This window comes from Fukomys damarensis, unplaced genomic scaffold, assembly GCF_012274545.1.
Source record: "Fukomys damarensis isolate Sample0158 unplaced genomic scaffold, DMR_v1.0_HiC HiC_scaffold_5, whole genome shotgun sequence".
Lineage (NCBI taxonomy): Eukaryota > Metazoa > Chordata > Mammalia > Rodentia > Bathyergidae > Fukomys > Fukomys damarensis.
Window position 1 is genome coordinate 43,487,213 of NW_022900917.1, and position 20,457 is coordinate 43,507,669.

The 20,457-nt window shown below is 33.8% G+C and overlaps 1 protein-coding gene and 1 pseudogene across 5 annotated transcripts in view; both read left to right on the forward strand.

Annotated features, from left to right (window-relative positions):
* Arfgef1 (ADP ribosylation factor guanine nucleotide exchange factor 1) overlaps window positions 1–20,457 on the forward strand; it is a 116,213-nt gene that overhangs the window by 28,817 nt on the left and 66,939 nt on the right. For all 5 annotated transcript variants that reach the window (XM_010611473.3, XM_010611476.2, XM_010611475.2 and 2 more), the window contains 6 exons: window positions 3,281–3,311; window positions 3,996–4,152; window positions 5,136–5,282; window positions 6,836–7,015; window positions 12,435–12,708; window positions 15,030–15,140. In XM_010611473.3, coding sequence (XP_010609775.1) covers window positions 3,281–3,311; window positions 3,996–4,152; window positions 5,136–5,282; window positions 6,836–7,015; window positions 12,435–12,708; window positions 15,030–15,140 — 900 coding nt within the window. The remainder of the gene's footprint in view (window positions 1–3,280; window positions 3,312–3,995; window positions 4,153–5,135; window positions 5,283–6,835; window positions 7,016–12,434; window positions 12,709–15,029; window positions 15,141–20,457) is intronic.
* Window positions 7–177, forward strand: LOC117285085 (annotated as a pseudogene).

Genomic DNA, 20,457 nt, shown 5'->3' on the forward strand with positions numbered 1-20,457 from the left:
GTCAGAATCGCTTCTTGGCCTTTTGGCTAAGATCAAGTGTAGAACACTGGTCAGCACACTTTCTGCAGAGAAAAGATGAAAGGATATTATTTAGATACTTAAATAACAAATGTACACATTTTTTATTAAGAAAATTTAATATAATTTTTAATCTTGGTCATATAAAAATGGAATTCTTCTAGAGAAGTAACATTTCTCTTCACTGGAGTTCAGAGTTACTGTTTTCCTATAATTGTGTCAGTTGCAAATGTTCAGCTGTAAAGCCCATTGTTAAACTCATGGCCCATTTTACAAATAAGCAATGGGTTGTTGGCCAGTCATGTTTGAGAATATAGTGGATCTTTGCAATCATCCAGTAGCAAGGGTTGATTCTTACGGTCACATAGTTATTTAATAACAGATGGTATCAAAGCACAGTACTTTTTAAAATGTCTCACTTTCTCTCATTTTCATAATTAAAATTAACCAGAATACCCTGTTCCCTAATCATTTTATAAAAGGGAAGTCACCCTATTAAAAAACTGCCACCTCCACATCTTTCCCTGCCTCAGCTTTATTTTTTCTATTGTACTTGGTTTTTAGTTGATGATTCATTTTCTGGGGCAATAATAACAATAATAATAATTTTAAATAAAAATATTGTTTTAAAGTTATTTTACAGAGATTTTTAAGACAGTTGGTAACAGCATTATTCCTTATTCAGATATGTTTTTAAAGTAATTTAAATTATTTTTTATTGTACTGGTAAACTGCGGTTTTAATAGCTGATCTTAATTGCAGATCTTATTAGACATTATGAACCTTTATCAGGTAGTACCTTAAATAGCTGGAGATAATATTTTTATACTACCACTCTTCTAATCCTACCATTTGTAAAATGCAAAGGACTTTAGTTCATGGAGAACAAGAGTGAAATACTGAACATCAAATCTGTGTGTTGTTTTTTTTGGTGTTGCTGGGGATTGTACATGTAGGCCCTGGTACATGCTAGGCAAGTGCTGTACCACTGAGCATTGGGTTTGCTGACCCTCACCCAACTATATATATTTTATGCATAAATTGTATAACAGGGTATTTGGCAAAGTCACTTATAGAAGGCTTAATAAACTGTCTGGTACATAGAAGGTACTTGCAAATGATTTTTTTATTTGTTCAGTTTTTTTGTTTGTTTGTTTTTTGGTACCAACAGTCGAACTCTGGGTACCTCAAGTTGAAACTTGTATTTGCGAGGCAGGCGCTGGAACCACTGAGCTAAATCTCCAGCTTGCAAATGAATTTTTAAATTATTAAATGTAAAGTCTAATAGTTGTTTGTAACCCCCACATTTTGCTCACTATTGTTAGTCAGTGGTGGTGAACCTATGGCACTCGTGCTACAGCAGGCAGTTAGTGCTTACTAGAGAAACAGATTTAATTAAAGATAGACAAATATATAAGAATTTACAAGATTGGCTTACAGTGACTGCCCACAGAATCAGGTTTAGAAGTGTGCAAAAGGTCCACCTGCACACTGGGGATCTGAAGGATATAATCGAAGGCTTAGAGCTCACTGTAGTGTCCCATGCGAGTCCGTATCAGGAGGCTGAAAGATCTGTGCTGGAAGGCTGAGCAGTATGAATGAACTAGAAGCCAGGAGACAACATTGAAGGTGAAAGCGAAGACTGGAGCTCCTCGGAAGAAGGAAAACCAAGACTTCCTTCTGTTACCTTTTTATAGCATTCTGGCAACAATCCTCCATAGGGTGGGTCTTCCACACCCAGAACTATGCTGAACCAATTAGTTTCGCATTGCTTTTTCAACAGTCAGTCAACCATCATAAAAGTTCTAAAAGGTTCACAATGTTTAATAAAATAGAATCTGCAGTTTGATTACCTAATATGGAAACTTGGTAACACTTGATTAGTCACATACCTGAGCCTTGCAGTCCTTAGATAAGTTATACAACCTCTCTTCCTCTGTTTTCTAATCTTTAAATTGAAGATATGATAGTTCATAACTCATGGGGTTGTACCTGTGAAGTATAAATGTCTTGTGTAATAGTGCTTGGCTCACTATATTTGAAGTAATCCTAATTTGAAGTAGGTTTAGTCAATTAAGTAGAGTCCCTAATATATCAATTAAGTCTAAGGTTCTTCTATTATAGATAGAACTTAACCTAATTTAGCTCATTCCTTATAGCATTATTACATAAACAGTGAAAGGAGAAGTTCTCCAGTATATTGGGGTTGTGTATTTTTATAGTGTCCTATACATTGGGCCATCCAGATACAACCAGCCTGACATATGAACAACTTGGGCTATGATGAAATTTTAGTTTTAACTTATGACCAAAATCTTGAGTTATGACCTGAATGCTGGCCACTTGTGCTTCCAGATGGTCTCAGATACTGATTTAACCCTTCAAGAGTTCTGGAAGGAGCATTACAACATCCTTCCCTGTGTGCTATTAATCAAAAAATCCTGGGACAGTGTCTCTCTTAGGACTCTGAGATCTGCCTGTATACAGGAGAAAGACTTTGAAGGCTGTGTAGTGGAGCCTCGAGAATGAGTTGAGTTCATGAGTCAAGTGTTCACTATATAGTCATAAATTGAAAAATTAATTAAATCTCAACATATACATATTCAAGAAATTGTAGTTATCACCTGATAATCTTCCTCAGATGCACAAGAGTGGTGCATTGACTTTTTTCTCCCTCTTACCCAACATGTGTCTTACACACACTTTAAGACTTTAGTATAACATATACTATATGGTATTTTGCTCTTAATACCTCTGAATAATAACTTGACAAAAATGAAATGCTCTGAGAAAAGGAATGCTTTGTGAATTTGAAATCTGTGGTTAAAATCTATGTTCTTTGTATAGTTTTATATTATTTGTATAATATATTTAGGTGAAACAGTTTAAGCCCCTAATTTTTTTTTTAAATCAGAGTATTTTTATTGCCTTTAAAAGTAAGTGTTAATTGTCCATACTAAGGAGATACAGTGTGGTATTTCTGATCACACATAGCTTGCACTAATCAAATCAGGGTAATTAGACTTTGTCATACCACATTTCTTTATTTTCTCTCTATATACAATTTTGCGTCCTAAACAATCTGAATAAGTTGCTTTCTTTTTTTTATTAATTTTATTGGTACATTTAAGGTATTTAAATTCTTTCCTACTTTTCATAGAAGTTCCAGATGCGTTTGTATAGTGTATAAGCATATTAGTTAATGGTCTTTCTGTTGTCAAGTTTTCTCATATATGTTTCCTTTTTTTTTTTCTTCCGCCAGAGGAAATAAAAGCTGAAACTGAAAAACAGAGGTTTGTGGGTTTTGTTCTTTAATAAAAATAATTTGTAGACTTGTTAATCTTAGTAAAACTAATAATGTGCTCTCTGGAGCACATATAATAAAAATAATAATATAATCATTTATATTTTTAGTGTGACATTTTCTGCATTTGATTTTTATAATAAAATCTGTTTTAAATAATACAAAGCAATGTAAACATACTTATCAATGCAAAATGATCACATATAAATAAGTTTAGAAAAGTGTTTCTGAAATGTCATGAGATATACTTTAAATAATTTCCTTTAAAATTTTGATTCATATTAAGAAAAATACTAGGCTTTTTGATAGTGTTAGCCTCTTCAGAACAGAATAGAATTACTCAAAGGTGTTTAACTTAAGGACAGGTAGAAAGCCTGTTGCCTTTTACTGTATGATATCAAATTTAGGTGACAATGAAATAGTTATATAATAAAGCTTGAGATCTTTGGGAGACAAAAATTCCACATCTTGCAAATGTTTAATTACAGCTTTGGCCATTATCTTTTGGCCTTATGACAAATGTCTTAATTTCTGTAGGCTTTGTTTTTCTCAGAATATGGAAAGATAGAAGACTGGTTTAGCAAGACTCTTTTTAGAACAGAAATTCATATTGCTATGAGTTTATCATTGCTATGATAAATGTGATACTCTAATCAGACTTTTTTTCATTTAGTCCTCCTCATGGAGAAGCAAAAGCTGGATCAAGCACTTTGCCTCCAGTGAAATCAAAGACAAATTTTATTGAAGCAGACAAGTACTTCTTACCCTTTGAGTTGGCATGCCAGTCCAAATGTCCCCGAATAGTTAGTACATCTCTAGATTGTTTACAGGTATGTATAAAATGGTATCTTAAAACAATATTAGAAGTAATTTTATTAAATGCTGCTGTTTTATATAGAATAGGAGTTAATATTGGTAGCATGCTATTTCACTGCTGGACCTCGGCTATGACATTCATTTCAAAGTTCATGAGTGCTTTCATCCTGTTGTGTACACACACACACACACACACACTCTCACACACTCATTAATATTCTCTCTCTGTCTGCCTCTTTCTCTCTCAGATATTTTGTAAGACAAACCTCCAGATGGGGGGTACTTCTTTTTTCAGTCCTCACTGTTTGTGAATAATAAGAATGTAACTAATAGTTCATTGACTAGGAACAGGTCACCTGATTTGTCCTTAAACTAGGTTAGAGATAAGTTCATCGGTTTGCTGACCTTGTTTACTTATTTTGTTTTAAAGAATTAGAATTATAATATCTAAGGTCTTCCTTCTAGGATAGAATGGTAACAACAAATAAATAGATCTGTGACTTATTTTAGCCAGTGTATGGAATCTCAGTTTTCACCCAATTGATCTAATTTGGAAAGAGATTTGGTGTATTTAAAAATGTTAAGATTTTTTTCCACAAAAGCAGTATTGAAAAAGTCTTGTTTATAGAAAGAAGTATATAGTTCTAACTCAGAGACCAACTCTCAATCTTAAAGTAGTAGTGTCTGACAGTTCTGTTTGGTCACTGCTTTGTGTGTGTGTGTGTGTGTGTGTGTGTGTGTGATGCATATCAATCTGAGTAGTTTTATGTATTTAGAGCTAGTAAACTATACAGAAAAAATAGTTATAGCATTTGGCTTTGATTATATCTTAATGTTTTTACAGAGAAAGTTGGTATAGCATTTAGCTTTGATTATATCTTGATGTTTTCATGTAAAAATTTCTGTATATATTCAGTCATATTTTAATTTTCATTCAGTTATTGTGTATTTATATATTTACCTAGCTTAATTAGAATCTTTATTTTCTCCATTTCAGAAACTTATTGCTTATGGGCACTTGACTGGCAATGCGCCAGATAGTACAACACCAGGCAAAAAATTGATTGATAGAATTATTGAAACAATATGTGGCTGCTTCCAAGGTCCTCAAACAGATGAAGGAGTTCAGTTGCAGATAATAAAGGTAAATACTTAATAAGTGAATTTGTTATTCATATAATCTGTATTTTTAAAAATCTGAAGCCTTTTACCTTGAAAATATTAGAAAAGGTCATTTTATATTCTGGCTATGGTAAAGTCATTTGGGTGCTTTTTAAATTTTTATTTATTTAGTTTTTGAGACAGGATCTCACTTTGTAGTTCAGGCTGGCCCTGAACTCACTATTTATCCCAGGCTGGCCTTGAACTTGAGACCCTCCTGCCTCAGCCTCCCAAATGGGATTACAGGCATACACTACCAAGCCCAGTGATTTGAGTGCTTTTTATTAGACTACATATCAGGAGATTTTATGGTTGAATATCAAGAGTCCATTAAAACAAGGTTATATTCTTACGTCTCTTCTTTTGAACACCTCAATTCAGGCTTGAGTCCTAGAGTATTCTAGAGTTTTTCTGTTTTTGACGTGTGTGTGTGTGTGTGTGTGTGTGTGTGTGTTTTTGGTCCTTCAAGCTTTAGGGTAATCCAACTTGTGGATCACCAGTTTTAATAATTCCCTTATACCTATCCATCCACTCAACCTGCTCAACAAAACCCTGTTCAGGTCTGTGCTATACTGAACCTGGGTAGTTGAATTCCTTTACAGAAAAACTAAGATCTATTACAAATTTTAGTTCTTAATGTTACTGTTATGGTAATGATAGTATGTTTATATACAGTAATTTAATGTATAATAATACTTTTGAAATTGCTTACTTATGTAAATGTTTCCTTATGTAAATATAATCCCTTCTGAGCCGATTTCATAGTTGTATTTACCTCACAAGTCATAGAATATCTATTAAAAAGCTATCCAATCATTTTGTCCTATCATTTGAAGTTTCAGGGCATTTAGGCTTTAATCAGGATAGATATAGATATATATGTATATATGTATATACACACACACATACATACATTAATGCTGACTGCATTGTACAGCATAGGGAGAACAAAAGATCGGAGTGTTTGCACTTGAGAAATTCCAAGTAGCCTAATATGTGAAAATTCACATAAAGTTTTTCACTTTATTTGAGGAAACACCTTAGGGTTATTTTAAATGCTTTATTCTAAAGATTTCTAAACACCTTTGGCCATAACTGCAGCACATTTACTAGTGAGTAAAAAAGATTTCAGGAATATTTGAAGACAAGATAGCATTCTCCAGAGTTGACAATCTAGTTGAATAGATATATGAGACATATCTATGCACTATAATCAGAAGGTATAGATGCTGTGCATTCTAATAAACTAAATTAAATATTCATATTAATGAAATCTGAGTTGAAACAGTTAAATGGTTTTCTAGTGTTCTGGGGTTGGAGTATCATGTTGAAACTACTACTAGAATGAAGAAAATAATCAGATATTTTAACAATTAATGACATATTCAAGGCAGGTAAGAATTCTGTATATACTACCAGAAAGTGATACTTGTTTCTGAGCATTCTAATTCTCATATGAAAATATTCATTCAGTTTTGTGCTGAAACTCTGAATGCAGAAAGTAGCTTTTAACTTTGCCCCCCATCCCTTTTTAAGGCTTTACTTACTGCAGTAACATCACAACACATAGAAATTCATGAAGGAACTGTACTGCAAGCTGTGAGAACATGTTACAATATCTATCTAGCAAGCAAAAATCTCATCAACCAGACAACAGCCAAAGCTACTCTTACTCAGATGCTAAATGTTATCTTTGCACGCATGGAAAACCAAGCAGTAAGTATTTACAAAAGAGATTATAACATAGCCATCAAATAGTTTGTGATAATTATAGTAACAGTTTTGCTCCTGTAGAAAAGAATGTCTTTCATTTACAGTTCTTACTGGAGATTTGCTGTATTCTATTTTGAGGTTTACTTGTTTAACTTTGGACAAAATGTTATTTCTAGTTCACAAATAGGATGTGAAAGGTTGATTCTTGTCCTTCTCATGGAAGTGTTTATGAATTAATATTTTTACTGAACTCAGACTTAGTGTGGAGTGTAATATGGATATGAAAATACCTAATTTGTGGTATAAAATTTTTCATTGAGCCTTAAAAATACATTTCTGTAGTGATGAAATGTATTTTTTCATTCATACATAAGGATTGTGGTATCTGTTATACTTAAAGCTGCTTCAGATTGGCTGGTAAGAGATGGGATTTTTTGTTGTTGTTTTGTATGTTTATTGTATTTTATTACTTAGGTCTTAATAGTTAAAAACCAACTTTCAACATTTTTATTGTGAACTGATTTAAACTTAGAGAATAGTTGTATAAATATTACAGAGAGAGCCTTATATCCTTCACTCTGCTTCCCTTATGCCAACATCTTACCTAACCATAGTAGCAAAAGCAGAATTAACAGAAGTTAGTTGTAATAAACTGGTGACCTTCCTGAATTTCACCAACTTTGCCTGTAATGTTCCATTTCTGTTTTAAGATCTGACTGAGAATTCCACATTGCGTTTAGTTTACAGTTAGTTGTTATGTCTTAGTCTTCTACAGTGTGTGCTAATTCCTCAGCCTTTCCTTGTTTTTCATGATCTTCCTCTCTTTAAATGGTATTTATTAATCATTTATTTTGTTCAGTGGCCCTAGTTTACTTTGTTTCATGTTTTTTGGTGATCAGAATGAAATTGTGCCTTTTTAATTTTTTTTTCTAGATTACTTCTGACCTAATGTTTAGTCTTTTTTGATTCATCATGTCAAGGATTCATGATGTTGATAGGTCTTTTTGGTGGTGATATTAACCTTGAGCCCTTGTTTAAGGTTCTATCAGTGTCCACAGTGACGTCACAATATTTGTTTTTATTTTACACTTAATAAATATCTTTGGGGAAATACAGTAATACCTTGGTTCACAAATGCTTCAGTTTGCAAACAGTTCAGTTCACGAACAAGTATTTAGTAAAACTTTGCTTCCATTCACAAACTCTGCACCAGTCAACAAACAACTACAGCCATCTTCCCTGCCCAAAGACAAATGCAGCCATCTTCCCCAAAACTGTAAAACAATTAAGTTCATAAACAAGATACCACTGTATTTTAGGACTATGCAAATATCCTACTATAATTCTCATGTTATTACTGCTTCACAGAATAGTATTTATCAGTAGATAGTGTTGGCAACAGTTACTTCCTATGATCTTTCTATAACAGTGATTTTTCTATTTCTCTTTTTCTTTCTATGTTCCTTAGCTAGAACTCTTCTCCCTTTTAAAAAATATAAATCTTTGTCGGGTGTGGTGGCACATGCCTGTAATCCCAGCACTTGGGAGGCTGAGGCAGGAGGATTGCTATGAGTTTGAGGCCAGCCTGGGCTACATAGTGATTTCCAGGTCATTCTCAACTACATAGACCCTGTCTCAAAGGAAAAAAAATAAATAAATAAATTTAAAAAATATATATATATGCATATTTGCATATATGCATATATATAGATACAAAAATCTGTGTTCAAGGATATTTTATTCTATGGATTAGTAGTTGAAACTATCATTTATTTTGTTGCTTATATTATTTTAGCTTTGGCCACAATTGTGTCCTTTTTACCAGCTCCTATCCTTTTTTGAATATTTTCATACTTTTTTGGAATCTCAAAATGTTCCATACTTGTTTTGTTTTGGTACTGGGGATCGAACTCGGGTCGTTGTGCTTGCAAGGCAGGCGGTGGAACCACTGAGCTAAATCCCCAGCCCATTCCATACTTGTTTTGAATTTTCCCTCCTTCAGCACTGGAAACAGTTGACCAAGGAGCCCTGCCTCCTTCAATTTTAGAATGGTATTGAAAAGCCAAAATCTGAGGGCTGAGTGTGTCATTGTCTCTAAGGTGTTATTTCTTCTAGACCCTCCCAGCTGATAGAACTAGAAAATATATGTATATACTAGCCCCATCTCTACACCAATATGTGAGTGTTTCTGTCTGGTATATTAAAAATAATGTGTTTATTATGGTCTTTCTAATTCTAGTATAATACCACAGGGTTCATTTAAGCCTTCTTCCTTAATTTATTGTTAACTCCTTTCTCTAACCAGTAAGAAATCTGGTTTTAATTGTCTACATTATATTACTTATTTAATCCTATTACATAACATTACTTTTAGAATTGCTCACCCATATCACTATGAGAAGCAAATTTACTAAGTGGGTTACAGTGTTTATACTCAGTTCTTTTTGTGTTTAGCCTTATATTATCCATTCAAAGTGCTATTTTCCAAAAGTTATTTATGTTAGTTCTTTCTCCATTCTTTTCAAAGCGGTAATGTTATTCCTTTGAAATACCTTTAGGTTCATGTGTTACTATTTCTTATTTTTCAGTACCTCTCATATCCTGGTTGGTTTAATTGTTTATTTTTTGGCTATGCAAAAAATTACTATGATGTAAGAGTCAGAACTATACAAGTATACTTAGAGAAGTACCATTCCCTCCTAATTCCTACTACTCCATTTCTCTTTCTCCTTTCCATTCCTTGGATGTAGCAAATTTCTATTTTATGAGTCCTGCATTTCTTTAGTATACATGAGCAGATACATGTAGCTTTGTCACCTACTTACATAAAAGGTAGCACAGTGTATTAGTTATCTATCATTCATAGCAAATCATTGCAAAGTTTAGCTTCTTAAAACAATTGTTTATCATGTATCACAGTTTTTGAGAGCCTAGAATCCACACATAGCTTAGCTGAGTGGCTCTGACTTCAGTTTCAGTTGATATTGCAGTAGGTGCATGAGTCAGGATGTCAGTTAGAGCTGTAGTTACTTAAAGACTTTATTAGGGAATATGTTCCAAGCTTACTAATGTGGCTGTTTGCAAAAGGCCTCATTTCTTTATTCTCTGTTGGGAAGAGGTATGGGTTTCTTGGTTTCTGGGTCAAGAGGGCTGCTTCTGTTATGGCACTTGAGTTCCACCAGAATGAGTCATCTGAGAGAGAATAACAAGGCAAAAGCTATAATGTTTAGCTTACAGCCAGAAGTGGTCCAGTATGGGGAAAAAATGCACAAAAAGGAGTGAAGCTCAAGTATATCAGGAAGATACATTATTGGTGGCTGTCTTATCTATAGATAAGCTTTTATACTTTTCACTTAGCAGTGTCCTAGAAAGCATGTTCTATATCAGCCCTTAGAGCGCTTCCTCCTTTTTCACATATGTATAGTTTTCTAAGACAATACCACAATCTATTCTGGCACTGTGCTGTGTAGCATTAGGTTGTTTCTGATATTTTACAACCATGTGATTTTGCTGCTTTTTAAAGGATGTGATTGAAAATAGTTTTGTCATTTTTTTTGTCAGTTTCTAAAATGACAGAAAATAGTTTTATTTATTCAGCAAGTTTTTATTGAATTTTTTTGTTTTTTGGTTTTTGGTGTTTTTGGTACCAGGGATTAAACTCAGGCGCTTGCACTTGCGAGGCAAGTGGCAGTACCACTGAGCTAAATCCCTGGCCCTTTACTGAATTTCTAGTATGTTCCTGGCTTCACTTACATAGCACAGGGCAAAACTGACATAGTTACTACCTTCAAACGCCTGAAAAACTGGAACAAAGGGAGAGATGAAACTTAATTAGATAATCCCACAAATTTATAATTGAATTGTGATAAAGTTGTGAGCATGTTTAATAAAGAATATTTAGTTCTGTGCTAGGATAATCAAGAAAGTGGGGAGAGGGAAAATAGAGGAAATAGGGGACAAATGATTTAATTACCACATTTGCTAAAATCTTATAAGCTAGAAGTCTAATTTAATTATATATACCACTGATGGCCTTACTCTTCCCCCAAATAAAACTTGAGAATACAAACTTTCCTGGACTTTATTAGAAAAAACTCAGTCCAGTGCTGGGTATGGTGGCACATGCCTTTAATCCCAGCTCTCAGGATGCTGAGGTAGGAAGATTGCTGTGAGTTCAAGGCAACCCTGGGCTACAACAGTGAGTTCTGGGCCAGCCTGAACTACTTAACATGACCTTGTCTCAAACAAAACAAAACAAAGCTAAGTCCTAAGATTATTTCAGTGGAAAAATTACTGATTTCCCCTTAGGAGAGTGGTTCTTAGCTTGAGGCAGTTGTCCTTCAGAAGGCACATTTGAGACTGTCATGACTGGGGCAGGGAGCTGCTATTGGTATATTGATGTTTTTTAGCATCCTGTAAGTTAATTTAATATAGATAGTATCATGTAGAGAATAATGACAGGTGTTCTAAAATAAAATTCAGACACTTTTAGATTCATCTCTTTCATGCTTAATAGATGACTGGGCAGAATAGTTGTGACTTTATTTATTAAATATTTTATTTTTAATTAAAAGATCTTTGTTAAGGTAATATAAGAGCATGTTTTGGAGGGTATGCACTGAAAAAGTTCTCTCCTATTCCATTTCCCATTAGGTCATTTCCCAACTCCACACAACCATTATTACTAGTTTTTTATGTATCTTGCTAGACTTTGTTTTTATATGTATAAGTAGAAGTGAACGTGTCAGTGTGTGTTGTGTTCCATCTATTCTTTTTCCTTTCCTAATGGAATTTTTATTTGATTTTTAGGTAATTCCATTTTTGGCAACAAAAGTTATTACTCTGAGGCTTTAAAAAATAGCTTTAGTTTCATTTAGATAATACATTTCACAACATTCAGATGTAATCAAAAGGCAGCATAGTAAAAATCTTCTGTTTCTGTTCTTAGTACAATTTCCAGCTACATAAGGTGTAAACATTGTTAATTATTTTTAGTGCATTTTAGGTTGTTTCTGATGGACTATAATTTCTAAGTCTAGATGAAAGATATACTTTATATAAAGGATTTGTAGTCAGTGATATGTCATTCCTCTAGTTTTGTTTTGAGACAGGGTCTCGCCATGTAGTTCAGGCTGGTTTTGAATTCAATGTGTAGCCTAGGCTGGCCTTGAATTTACAGTGACCCTCCTGCCTCAGCCTCCCAAGTGCTGGGATTACAGGCATGCACTACCACACCCAGCCTTTCCCCTCCAGATTTTACATCTTCTTTATTTTATTTTTTTTTTTTTTGTTACCAGGGATTGAACTCGGGACGTTGCATTTGCAAGGCATGTTGCAGAACCACTGAGCTAAATCTCTGGCTGCCCTCCAGATTTAGAACTATGTATTTTACTAATCTTAGAGATTATTATGTTTTTTTCAGTTGCAGGAAGCCAAACAAATGGAGAAAGAAAGGCATCGGCGGCAGCATCATCTGTTACAGTCTCCAATAAGCCATCATGAGCCTGAATCACCTCAACTTAGATACTTGCCACCTCAGACTGTTGATCTTATATCCCAAGAACAGGGGGACCTTGACCCCCATACAAATGATTTGGATAAAAGTCTCCAGGATGACACAGAGCCCGAAAATGGATCTGATGTTTCCAGTGCTGAAAATGAACAGACTGAAGCTGATCAGGCAACTGCAGCTGAAAGTAATCTTAACAAGGGGGCGTAGGGTGTGTGTGTTAAGGGAAAGGTGTAAGAATGAGAGTTTTTGATAAAGAAATGTGGAAAGAATTGTGACCTTTTTCTACTTTAGGTGGTAAAGTTAATATGACTTTACCCACAAAACTTCTATTAATGTCTCTGTGCATTCAGTAGCATCTCATGAAGAGTATAGTTTATAAAATTCCTTTAGGGGAGATACATGTTTCTAAAGCCAGATTATAAATGTCTATTAACATATTATGTAGGAACTTCAGTTTTCTCCATAAAACTAATTTTTATAGCAAACAAGGGATATAATTAGAAAAGTTTTATGGAATATTACTGAAAATTTTAGGAAATCATTATCAATGTAGAAGTATTATCAAAAAGTGCTAAAATTAAATATAAATGCTTTTTAGTACAAAAAATTCACTTTTTTCTCAGTAATCACTAAAACAGATAATCTTACAATATTTTTCTATGCAAATTTATATATAAGAAAATAATTACAGTTAACAATATTAAATTACTTTTATTCTTAGGTACAGTCTAGTACTTGGGATTAACATGACAGAAGAAACCATTGCTCATAGTATTTAACCTGCCTGGAGGGTCAGCTGAGCGAGCATAAATGAGTTATACTGTGTGAAAAGTTTTCTGAAAACACCATACACAAGATAGAACAGTGTTTAAGAGAATTAGGAAATACTTTCACAGAGAAAATATTTTATTTGAATTGTGGTGGTTCGGAGTAGGCTGGCTTAGCTAGAAATTTGGTAAATTTCCCAGCAGAGGAGACACATGGGCTAAGATCCAAGGAGTGGGAACATCTACTGTGTGAGGCACCACTGTTGGTGCCTTATAAAATATACGTAAGAATATATATAAAACATAGTTTCCTGTAACATCATTGTGATTATTTTAATTTGTAAATCTCCTTTTCTCCTAATAGCTGATATAAATGAAAATTCTACTTTAGAATCATTGGTTTAGAGTGTGTGTTCTAGAGAACATCCTGACACTAATATATGACTTTGGACATAACAGTTAAATTCTCTAGGCATGTGCAATAAGTAATAGTCCTTGTTACTATAATGTGTTTCTGTCAGTTAATTTATGTAAGAATTTTAATTCACTAGCCATTTTGTACTCATTTTGAGATAGTGGCTCTCTATATTTAGTTACTTACTATTTTCAGACTCAAGCATTTACCCAGCTAGAACATAGAAATAAAAATAAGAATGTAGAAAATTTACCTACCAATACATCTGTATGTCTTTATTCCACAGAAGAATCAAAGTGCTATTTTTACTTGTCAATTTTATAAAATAAGTCTACTGGGTTTTTGTTGTTGTTTTGGTACTAGGGATCGAAGTCAGGACCTTGTGATAGCCTACTAGTTTTATATGCTTATTTATCAGGCTTTCCCTTGTGGCATTCAGTACTTAGAAGACAGTAGATTAGGAACATTGAAATTATAAGGGCAGGTATAGTGGCCCTTTATAGGTGGGAGCCAGTGGAGGCAGCATCAGTAACAGCTAAAGTTTACAATCTGATGCCACTTGATGTAGCACAGTGGCTCCCTGAACAGGGTTCTAGATACCCAAACTTTCTAACATTTTGTGAGCCACTAAAGACGTTGTCAGCATTTCAGAAAGGTCAGTGCGAATCCTATTTTTTATCTGTGGTAGTCTAGACAGTCTATCTGGAATGTTAAGTTTCATCAGTTTCTCTTAGGCTGTTCAGAAATTCTGATTTACAGTTACCTTTTTTTTCCTGTGTTGTTTCTCATTAAATTGGTGAATGAATTCATTTTCACTTCTTCAATTTAGCTTTATTTGGAAATGTAGATTCCTTCGAAATGGGCTAAAGAAAGCACTGATAGAGATCTAGATGGCCTTTCTGCTTATGCACAAGGACCTCACTATAGTAAAATACAATGTTGATATTATTAGTAATCAAACTTTTAATTATACTTAAGATATTTTTGATAAGGATTAGCATAGGAGTGTGTACACTAAGTAAGTGTGTATGAGACAGTAGATGTTTCACTCAAATGACGTAAAAGTTTGGTTCTTAAAGGAATAATCTAGGAAATTTAAGTTTAATAATCACTTAATAGCTTCTCAAATGAACCATTCTTAAGATTGACTTCAATTTGAAAAATAATTGGTTTTGGTTTTGTTTCAGATTTTGAGAGTTTGACATATAATTGTATCTAATTTTTATGTGATTTTTTTTTCCTTTATTTTTAGGAACAAACTTTTGTCATCAAATGTATTTAGTAAAGTTTCCAAAAATTAATTGAATTTTTCTCTTTTTAAAGCATTATCTAAAAATGGTATTTTGTATGATGGAGAAAACCATGACTGTGAGGAAAAGCCACAAGACATTGTACAGAGCATTGTAGAAGAAATGGTGAACATCGTTGTTGGAGGTAGTTACTTCATTCAAAATGAGTTTAGTCTGTTTCGTGGAGTTTCACCTGACCATGGAGTCCATATAATGTGTGGAACCAAAAGGGCAAAATTATGAGCACTTTCCCAATTTAGTGATTTGCGTGTGTGATCTGGAAAAATATAGTATGGTATATCTGTGTGTTTAACTACTATGTAGTTTATATATTCTCCTTCTTCCTCCCTCTGCCTCTCCCTCCCCTTTTCTCCTTATCCCATGTATATATGTAATACACACAGATATAATGCCTTTTTCATCTTAACTAAGCACAAAACCATGCACTATGGTTATAACTTCTGCAGTTTGATGTACAGTGACAAAACTTAAAATGAATTTTCTTTGTCTTGATTTTAAGGATAGGAGATTTATTCTTGTCATAGATCTTAGCAGTCTCAGCTTATGATTTCTTTTCCCTTTACTGAATCAAGAATTTTTATCTTTTCGCTTAAAGGAAGCACTTCTCTAGCATGTCTGAGTTGCCAACATCACTGCTATTGTGCTTTGGGGCCATTAATAAGTAAAATGAGTGTTACTTGAACACAAATTCTATAATATTGTGACAGTGAATCTGATAACTAAGTGAGTAGTGGGTGGGTAGCATATGCAGTGTAGATATATATGTTAGTTAAAAAAAAATGGTTCTTGTCCTGGGTAGGATGTACTGGGATGGCAAAAGATTTCATTATGCTACTGAGGTAGCACACAATTCAAAACTGAAGAATTATTTCTGGCATTTTCCGTTTTGATATTTTCAGATTGTACCGTACTGTGGGTAACTAAGCTGCAGAAAGTGAAGCCAAAAATAAGGGGAGAGGACCTATTATATTTAGCTATCTCTCATTATATAGGAATACTCTTAAAATTTTTTTCATTAATACATGTTTGTAGTACATGCATTTTACAGTCATCTTGAGTGGGTACATGTAAATAATACTCCTTGCTCATTTTCTTTTTTAATCCCCTTCCCTTCCTGCTCCCTCTCTCTTCCTCTAATTCCCTTTCCCATTTTCATTCTTACTGATATTATTATTCTTAGCTCATGTATATGGCATATAATGTTTACATACATTGAAGTTATGAGGTACCTCTACAAGGCATTTCTTTATTTATTTCCCCATCTTCTCCCCCTTCTCCCTCACCCTTGGTCTTTTGGACCCCTTACCATTTGTAAGAACTCCCATCTGCTTCTCTCCTTCTTTCCACCCTCTTTTGTTCTCTTTGTTTGTACTTTGCCTTACTCAAATGAGAGATGCCATATGGTATCTAAATCTGTGTGTCCAGTTTATTTCACTCACCATTATATATTCCAGGTGCATCCATTTTCCTTCAGATGTCTCAAGTTTGTCCTTTATAGCCAACTCTTATTCTGTTATATGTGGATACTATATTTTCTTTATCCAGTCATCTGTTGATGGATATACAAGGCTGCTTCTTGGATTTAGCTGTTACGAATCGTGCTGCTATAAACATTGCAATACATGTGTTGCTATAGTATGATATCTTGAGCCCTTTAGGGAAGATGCCTAGAAGGCAAATAGCTGGGTCATATGAAATTTCTAATTTTAGTTCTTTCAGAAATCTCCATACTGATTTCCATAATGGTTGTACTAATTTACATTCCCATCAACAGTGCAAGAAGTTTCCTTTTTCACCACAGCCTTGCCAGCATTTGTTATTTTTTTAAATTCTTTATGATTGCCATTCTTTCTGGAATAAGATGTCATCTTAGCATTATTTTAATTTGCATTTCTCTAATCACCAGAGATGTTGAACATTTTTTCATTTATTTGTTAGTTATTTGTGTGTGAAGTGTCTTTTTTTTTTTTTTTTTTGTATCAGGGATCAAACTCAGGTCTTTGTTTTTCTGAGGCAGGCCCACTGAGCTAAATCCTCAGCCCTCTTGCCCATTTCTTGACTGGGTCTTTTAGGTGTTTTAATTTTTTTTAGGTCTTTATACTGTATATTCTAGATGTTCATTCTGTCTAAGGAGTACCTAGCAAAAATTTCTTTTTCCTATTCCTAGGTTGACTATTCACTCAATTGATTCCCTTGCTATACAGAAGCTTTTCAATTTGATTTAATCCCATTTGTTGATCATTGCTGTTATTTCTTATGCAATGTCTGTGTGATGTACTGTTTGCTAATATTTTGCTTAGGATTTTTGCTTCTATGTTTATTAAGAAAATTGACCTATAGTTTTCTTTTTATCGGGATGATACTGACTTCCATAAATGAATTTGGCAGCACTCTGTACCTTTCAATTTCTTTGAAAAGCTTGAGATGTATTGGTGATATAACATCCTTAAAAGTTTTGTAGAAGTCAGCAGTGAATCCATCAGATCATGGGCCCATTTTAGTTGGTAGATTGTTTATTATTATGTCAATTTCATTGCTTGTTTTTGGATTGCTCAGCATATTTGAGTCTTGGTAATTTATATGAGTCTAGGAACCTGTCCATTTCTTCAAAATTTGCCAATTTGTTAGAATACAGTTTTTCAGAGTAGTTACTGTCTTCTATATTTTGACAGTGTCTGTTGTGATTTTGCCTTTTTCATTTCTAATTGCATTACTGTGAGTCTTTCTCTTTTTTTCTTGGTAAGTCTGACAAGGGTGTATCTGTTTTTTTATGCTTTCAAAGAACCAGCTCTTTGATTCCTTCATTTTTTTTCCCAAGTCTCAGTTTCATTGATTTCCACTTTAATCTTTATACTTTCCCTCCTTAATTTTGGTTTGGGTCTGGATTATTGTTGCTTCTCAAAGTATCTTAACATTCCTCATAAGGTTATTTATTTGAGCTTGCTCTGTTTTCCTAATGTGACAGAGTCTACAGCAGAGAATGATTAGATTTCAAAATTGGCAAGTGGTGGTTTGGCTGAAGTATAGCATAAATTGTGTTATACAATAGAAGAATTTTCAGACAACTCACAGAGGATTATAAATTTCAGGCGTAAAATTTCCTTCTTCATTCTAGGACAGAATTACCATTTAATATTTTAGAGCTAAGACATGAAGGATCAGTACTATGCTAGCAGCTAAGTTTGAAAATAGGAAGTTCAGGAGGAGACTAGCCACAGTAATCTAAGCCTGAATAGGGCAGTAATGGTAGAAGGAGAGAAGAAAACATGGATGTTAAGTGAGATAATGTGTATCAAACCAAGAATACTTTGTAACTATTCAACTAAGTCAAGAAAAGAAAGGAAAAAGTATGTCAGAGATCCACAAGATTTCCTCCAGATTTTGTGATTTATTGAGAGCCCTCATAGGACATGACATACTCTGTTAAAATTTATTATGGCAAAGCAAGATTATCAAAGGAAAAAGGTACATTGGGTAAAGTCTAGAGGAAATCGGCTTATACTTTAAAGAATTCTGTCCCAGTGAAGTCATGCAGGATGCTCTCAACTCTTCCAGCATCAAATTGTAAAATATTTATTAGAGGCTTAAGGCCGAAGATTTTTATTGGGGGTTGTTCTTTAGACCCTTTGCATGGTATGTGCCAAAATTTCAGAGTCCCAGAAGTAATATTGGTTCATATTGTAGATCCCTAGCTAGAAAGCTGTTTCTGCGTAATCCATTCTTTTTGTGCAGTTTAGATCAGTGATGGCGAACCTTTTAGAGCTTTCAGTGATAACAGGCAGCCTGCTGTGGCACATATGCCATAGGTTCACCACCACTGGACACTGTAAGCCTCTAGTCCGTTCTGGTAATAACCCTTTTGACATACAGGATCCTAGGTGTCAGCCCAAGTTCACTTTTGAAAGTAGGCTTTTCTAAAATAGGTAGTATCAGGTCTGCTATGTTTTTTATATAGATGGTTCCCCAGTTTTTGAGCCTACCTGGCTGGATTAGATAGATGGTGATATTCTTGGTAGAGTTAAATCATATTGAGAAATAACTTGGGGCGGGGACAGCAATAACAATTTACTTTTAACATACTGATTTTGACCCTTAGGTTGGCCATACATGTGGAAATGTTTATGAAATGTGTAATGGAAAAATAGAACTCTTAACCAAAGAAATATCAAGGCAAGTGCTATAGATGGAAGTCATTCTGTTAATCTTATGGCTTCAACTATTTTTATCAAGTAAAAATGTAGAAACTTAGAAAGAAACCCTGATATTGATAATATAAATTAAGAAAATCAGAAAAAAAAAAACCTCATAATCAGAAAAAGAAAAACATGCCCACAGATTCTTTAAAAATCTAATATTGTATTTGAAAGTTTGGAGGATTATAGTCCTGTGTGCCACATTGGGCCCACTGCATATTTTTGTAAATAAAGTATTATTGTACCACTACCACATTTATTTGTTACCTGTTGTGGCAGCTACTACACCTACAAGTAGAGCTGGAAAAAAAAATAGAGCTGAATAGTTCCAGTGGAAACTGTTAAGACTTATAATGTTTGTTATATGGCCATTTACCCCCCCCAAAAAAAAGTTTGCCAGCATCTAATGTAGATGAATACAGACTAGGACATGAAAGTTCTTTCATTTTTCTGCAGTTTTTTACTTAGAAAAATTTCAAACCTAAAAAAAAGATGAAGGGAGAATATAATGAATATGCCATTTATCTGAATTCAGTAATGATCAGAGTTTTGCCACATTTGCCTTATGTGTCTTTTAGTACACATACAACACACATATATATCTTTGCTGAACCATTTGAAAATTCATTGTATACATCATAACATTTTGCCTCATACATAGCTCAATATATATTTTCTATAAAGAAGGGCACTATTCATACATAACCATAATTTCATTTTCACACCTAAGAAAATTAACACTATTTCAGAAATATCTAATATGCATGTATTTAAGAATTTTCCCACTTTTCCCAAAATATATCTTTTAGTCCTATTTTTTTTTCTTTTCTTTTTTAAGTGCAAGACCAAATCCAAATATAGTCTCATTTGCTCATGTTTCTTTGGTCTCTGTAGTTGAGAACAAATCTTGCCTTTATGAAAGAAAATTGTATTTTCCTTTGAGAACTTGATTTTAAAAAAGGGAGGAAAATATATAGCTGAAGTATGGTACAAATTAAAAAAGTATTTTAGAATGAATAGATTTGAATATGTTTGTTACATATTCAGGGAAGATAAAGTTGTTTAAATTTGCCAGGCACGGTGGCGCACACCTATAATCCCAGTACTGAGGAGGCTGAGGCAAGAGGATCACTTCAAGTTTGAGGCCAGCCTAAGCTACATAGTGAGTTCTGGTCCAGCCTGGACTACATAGCGAGACCATTTCTCAAAAAAAAACAAAACAAAACAAAACAGAAAAACAAAAAAGAA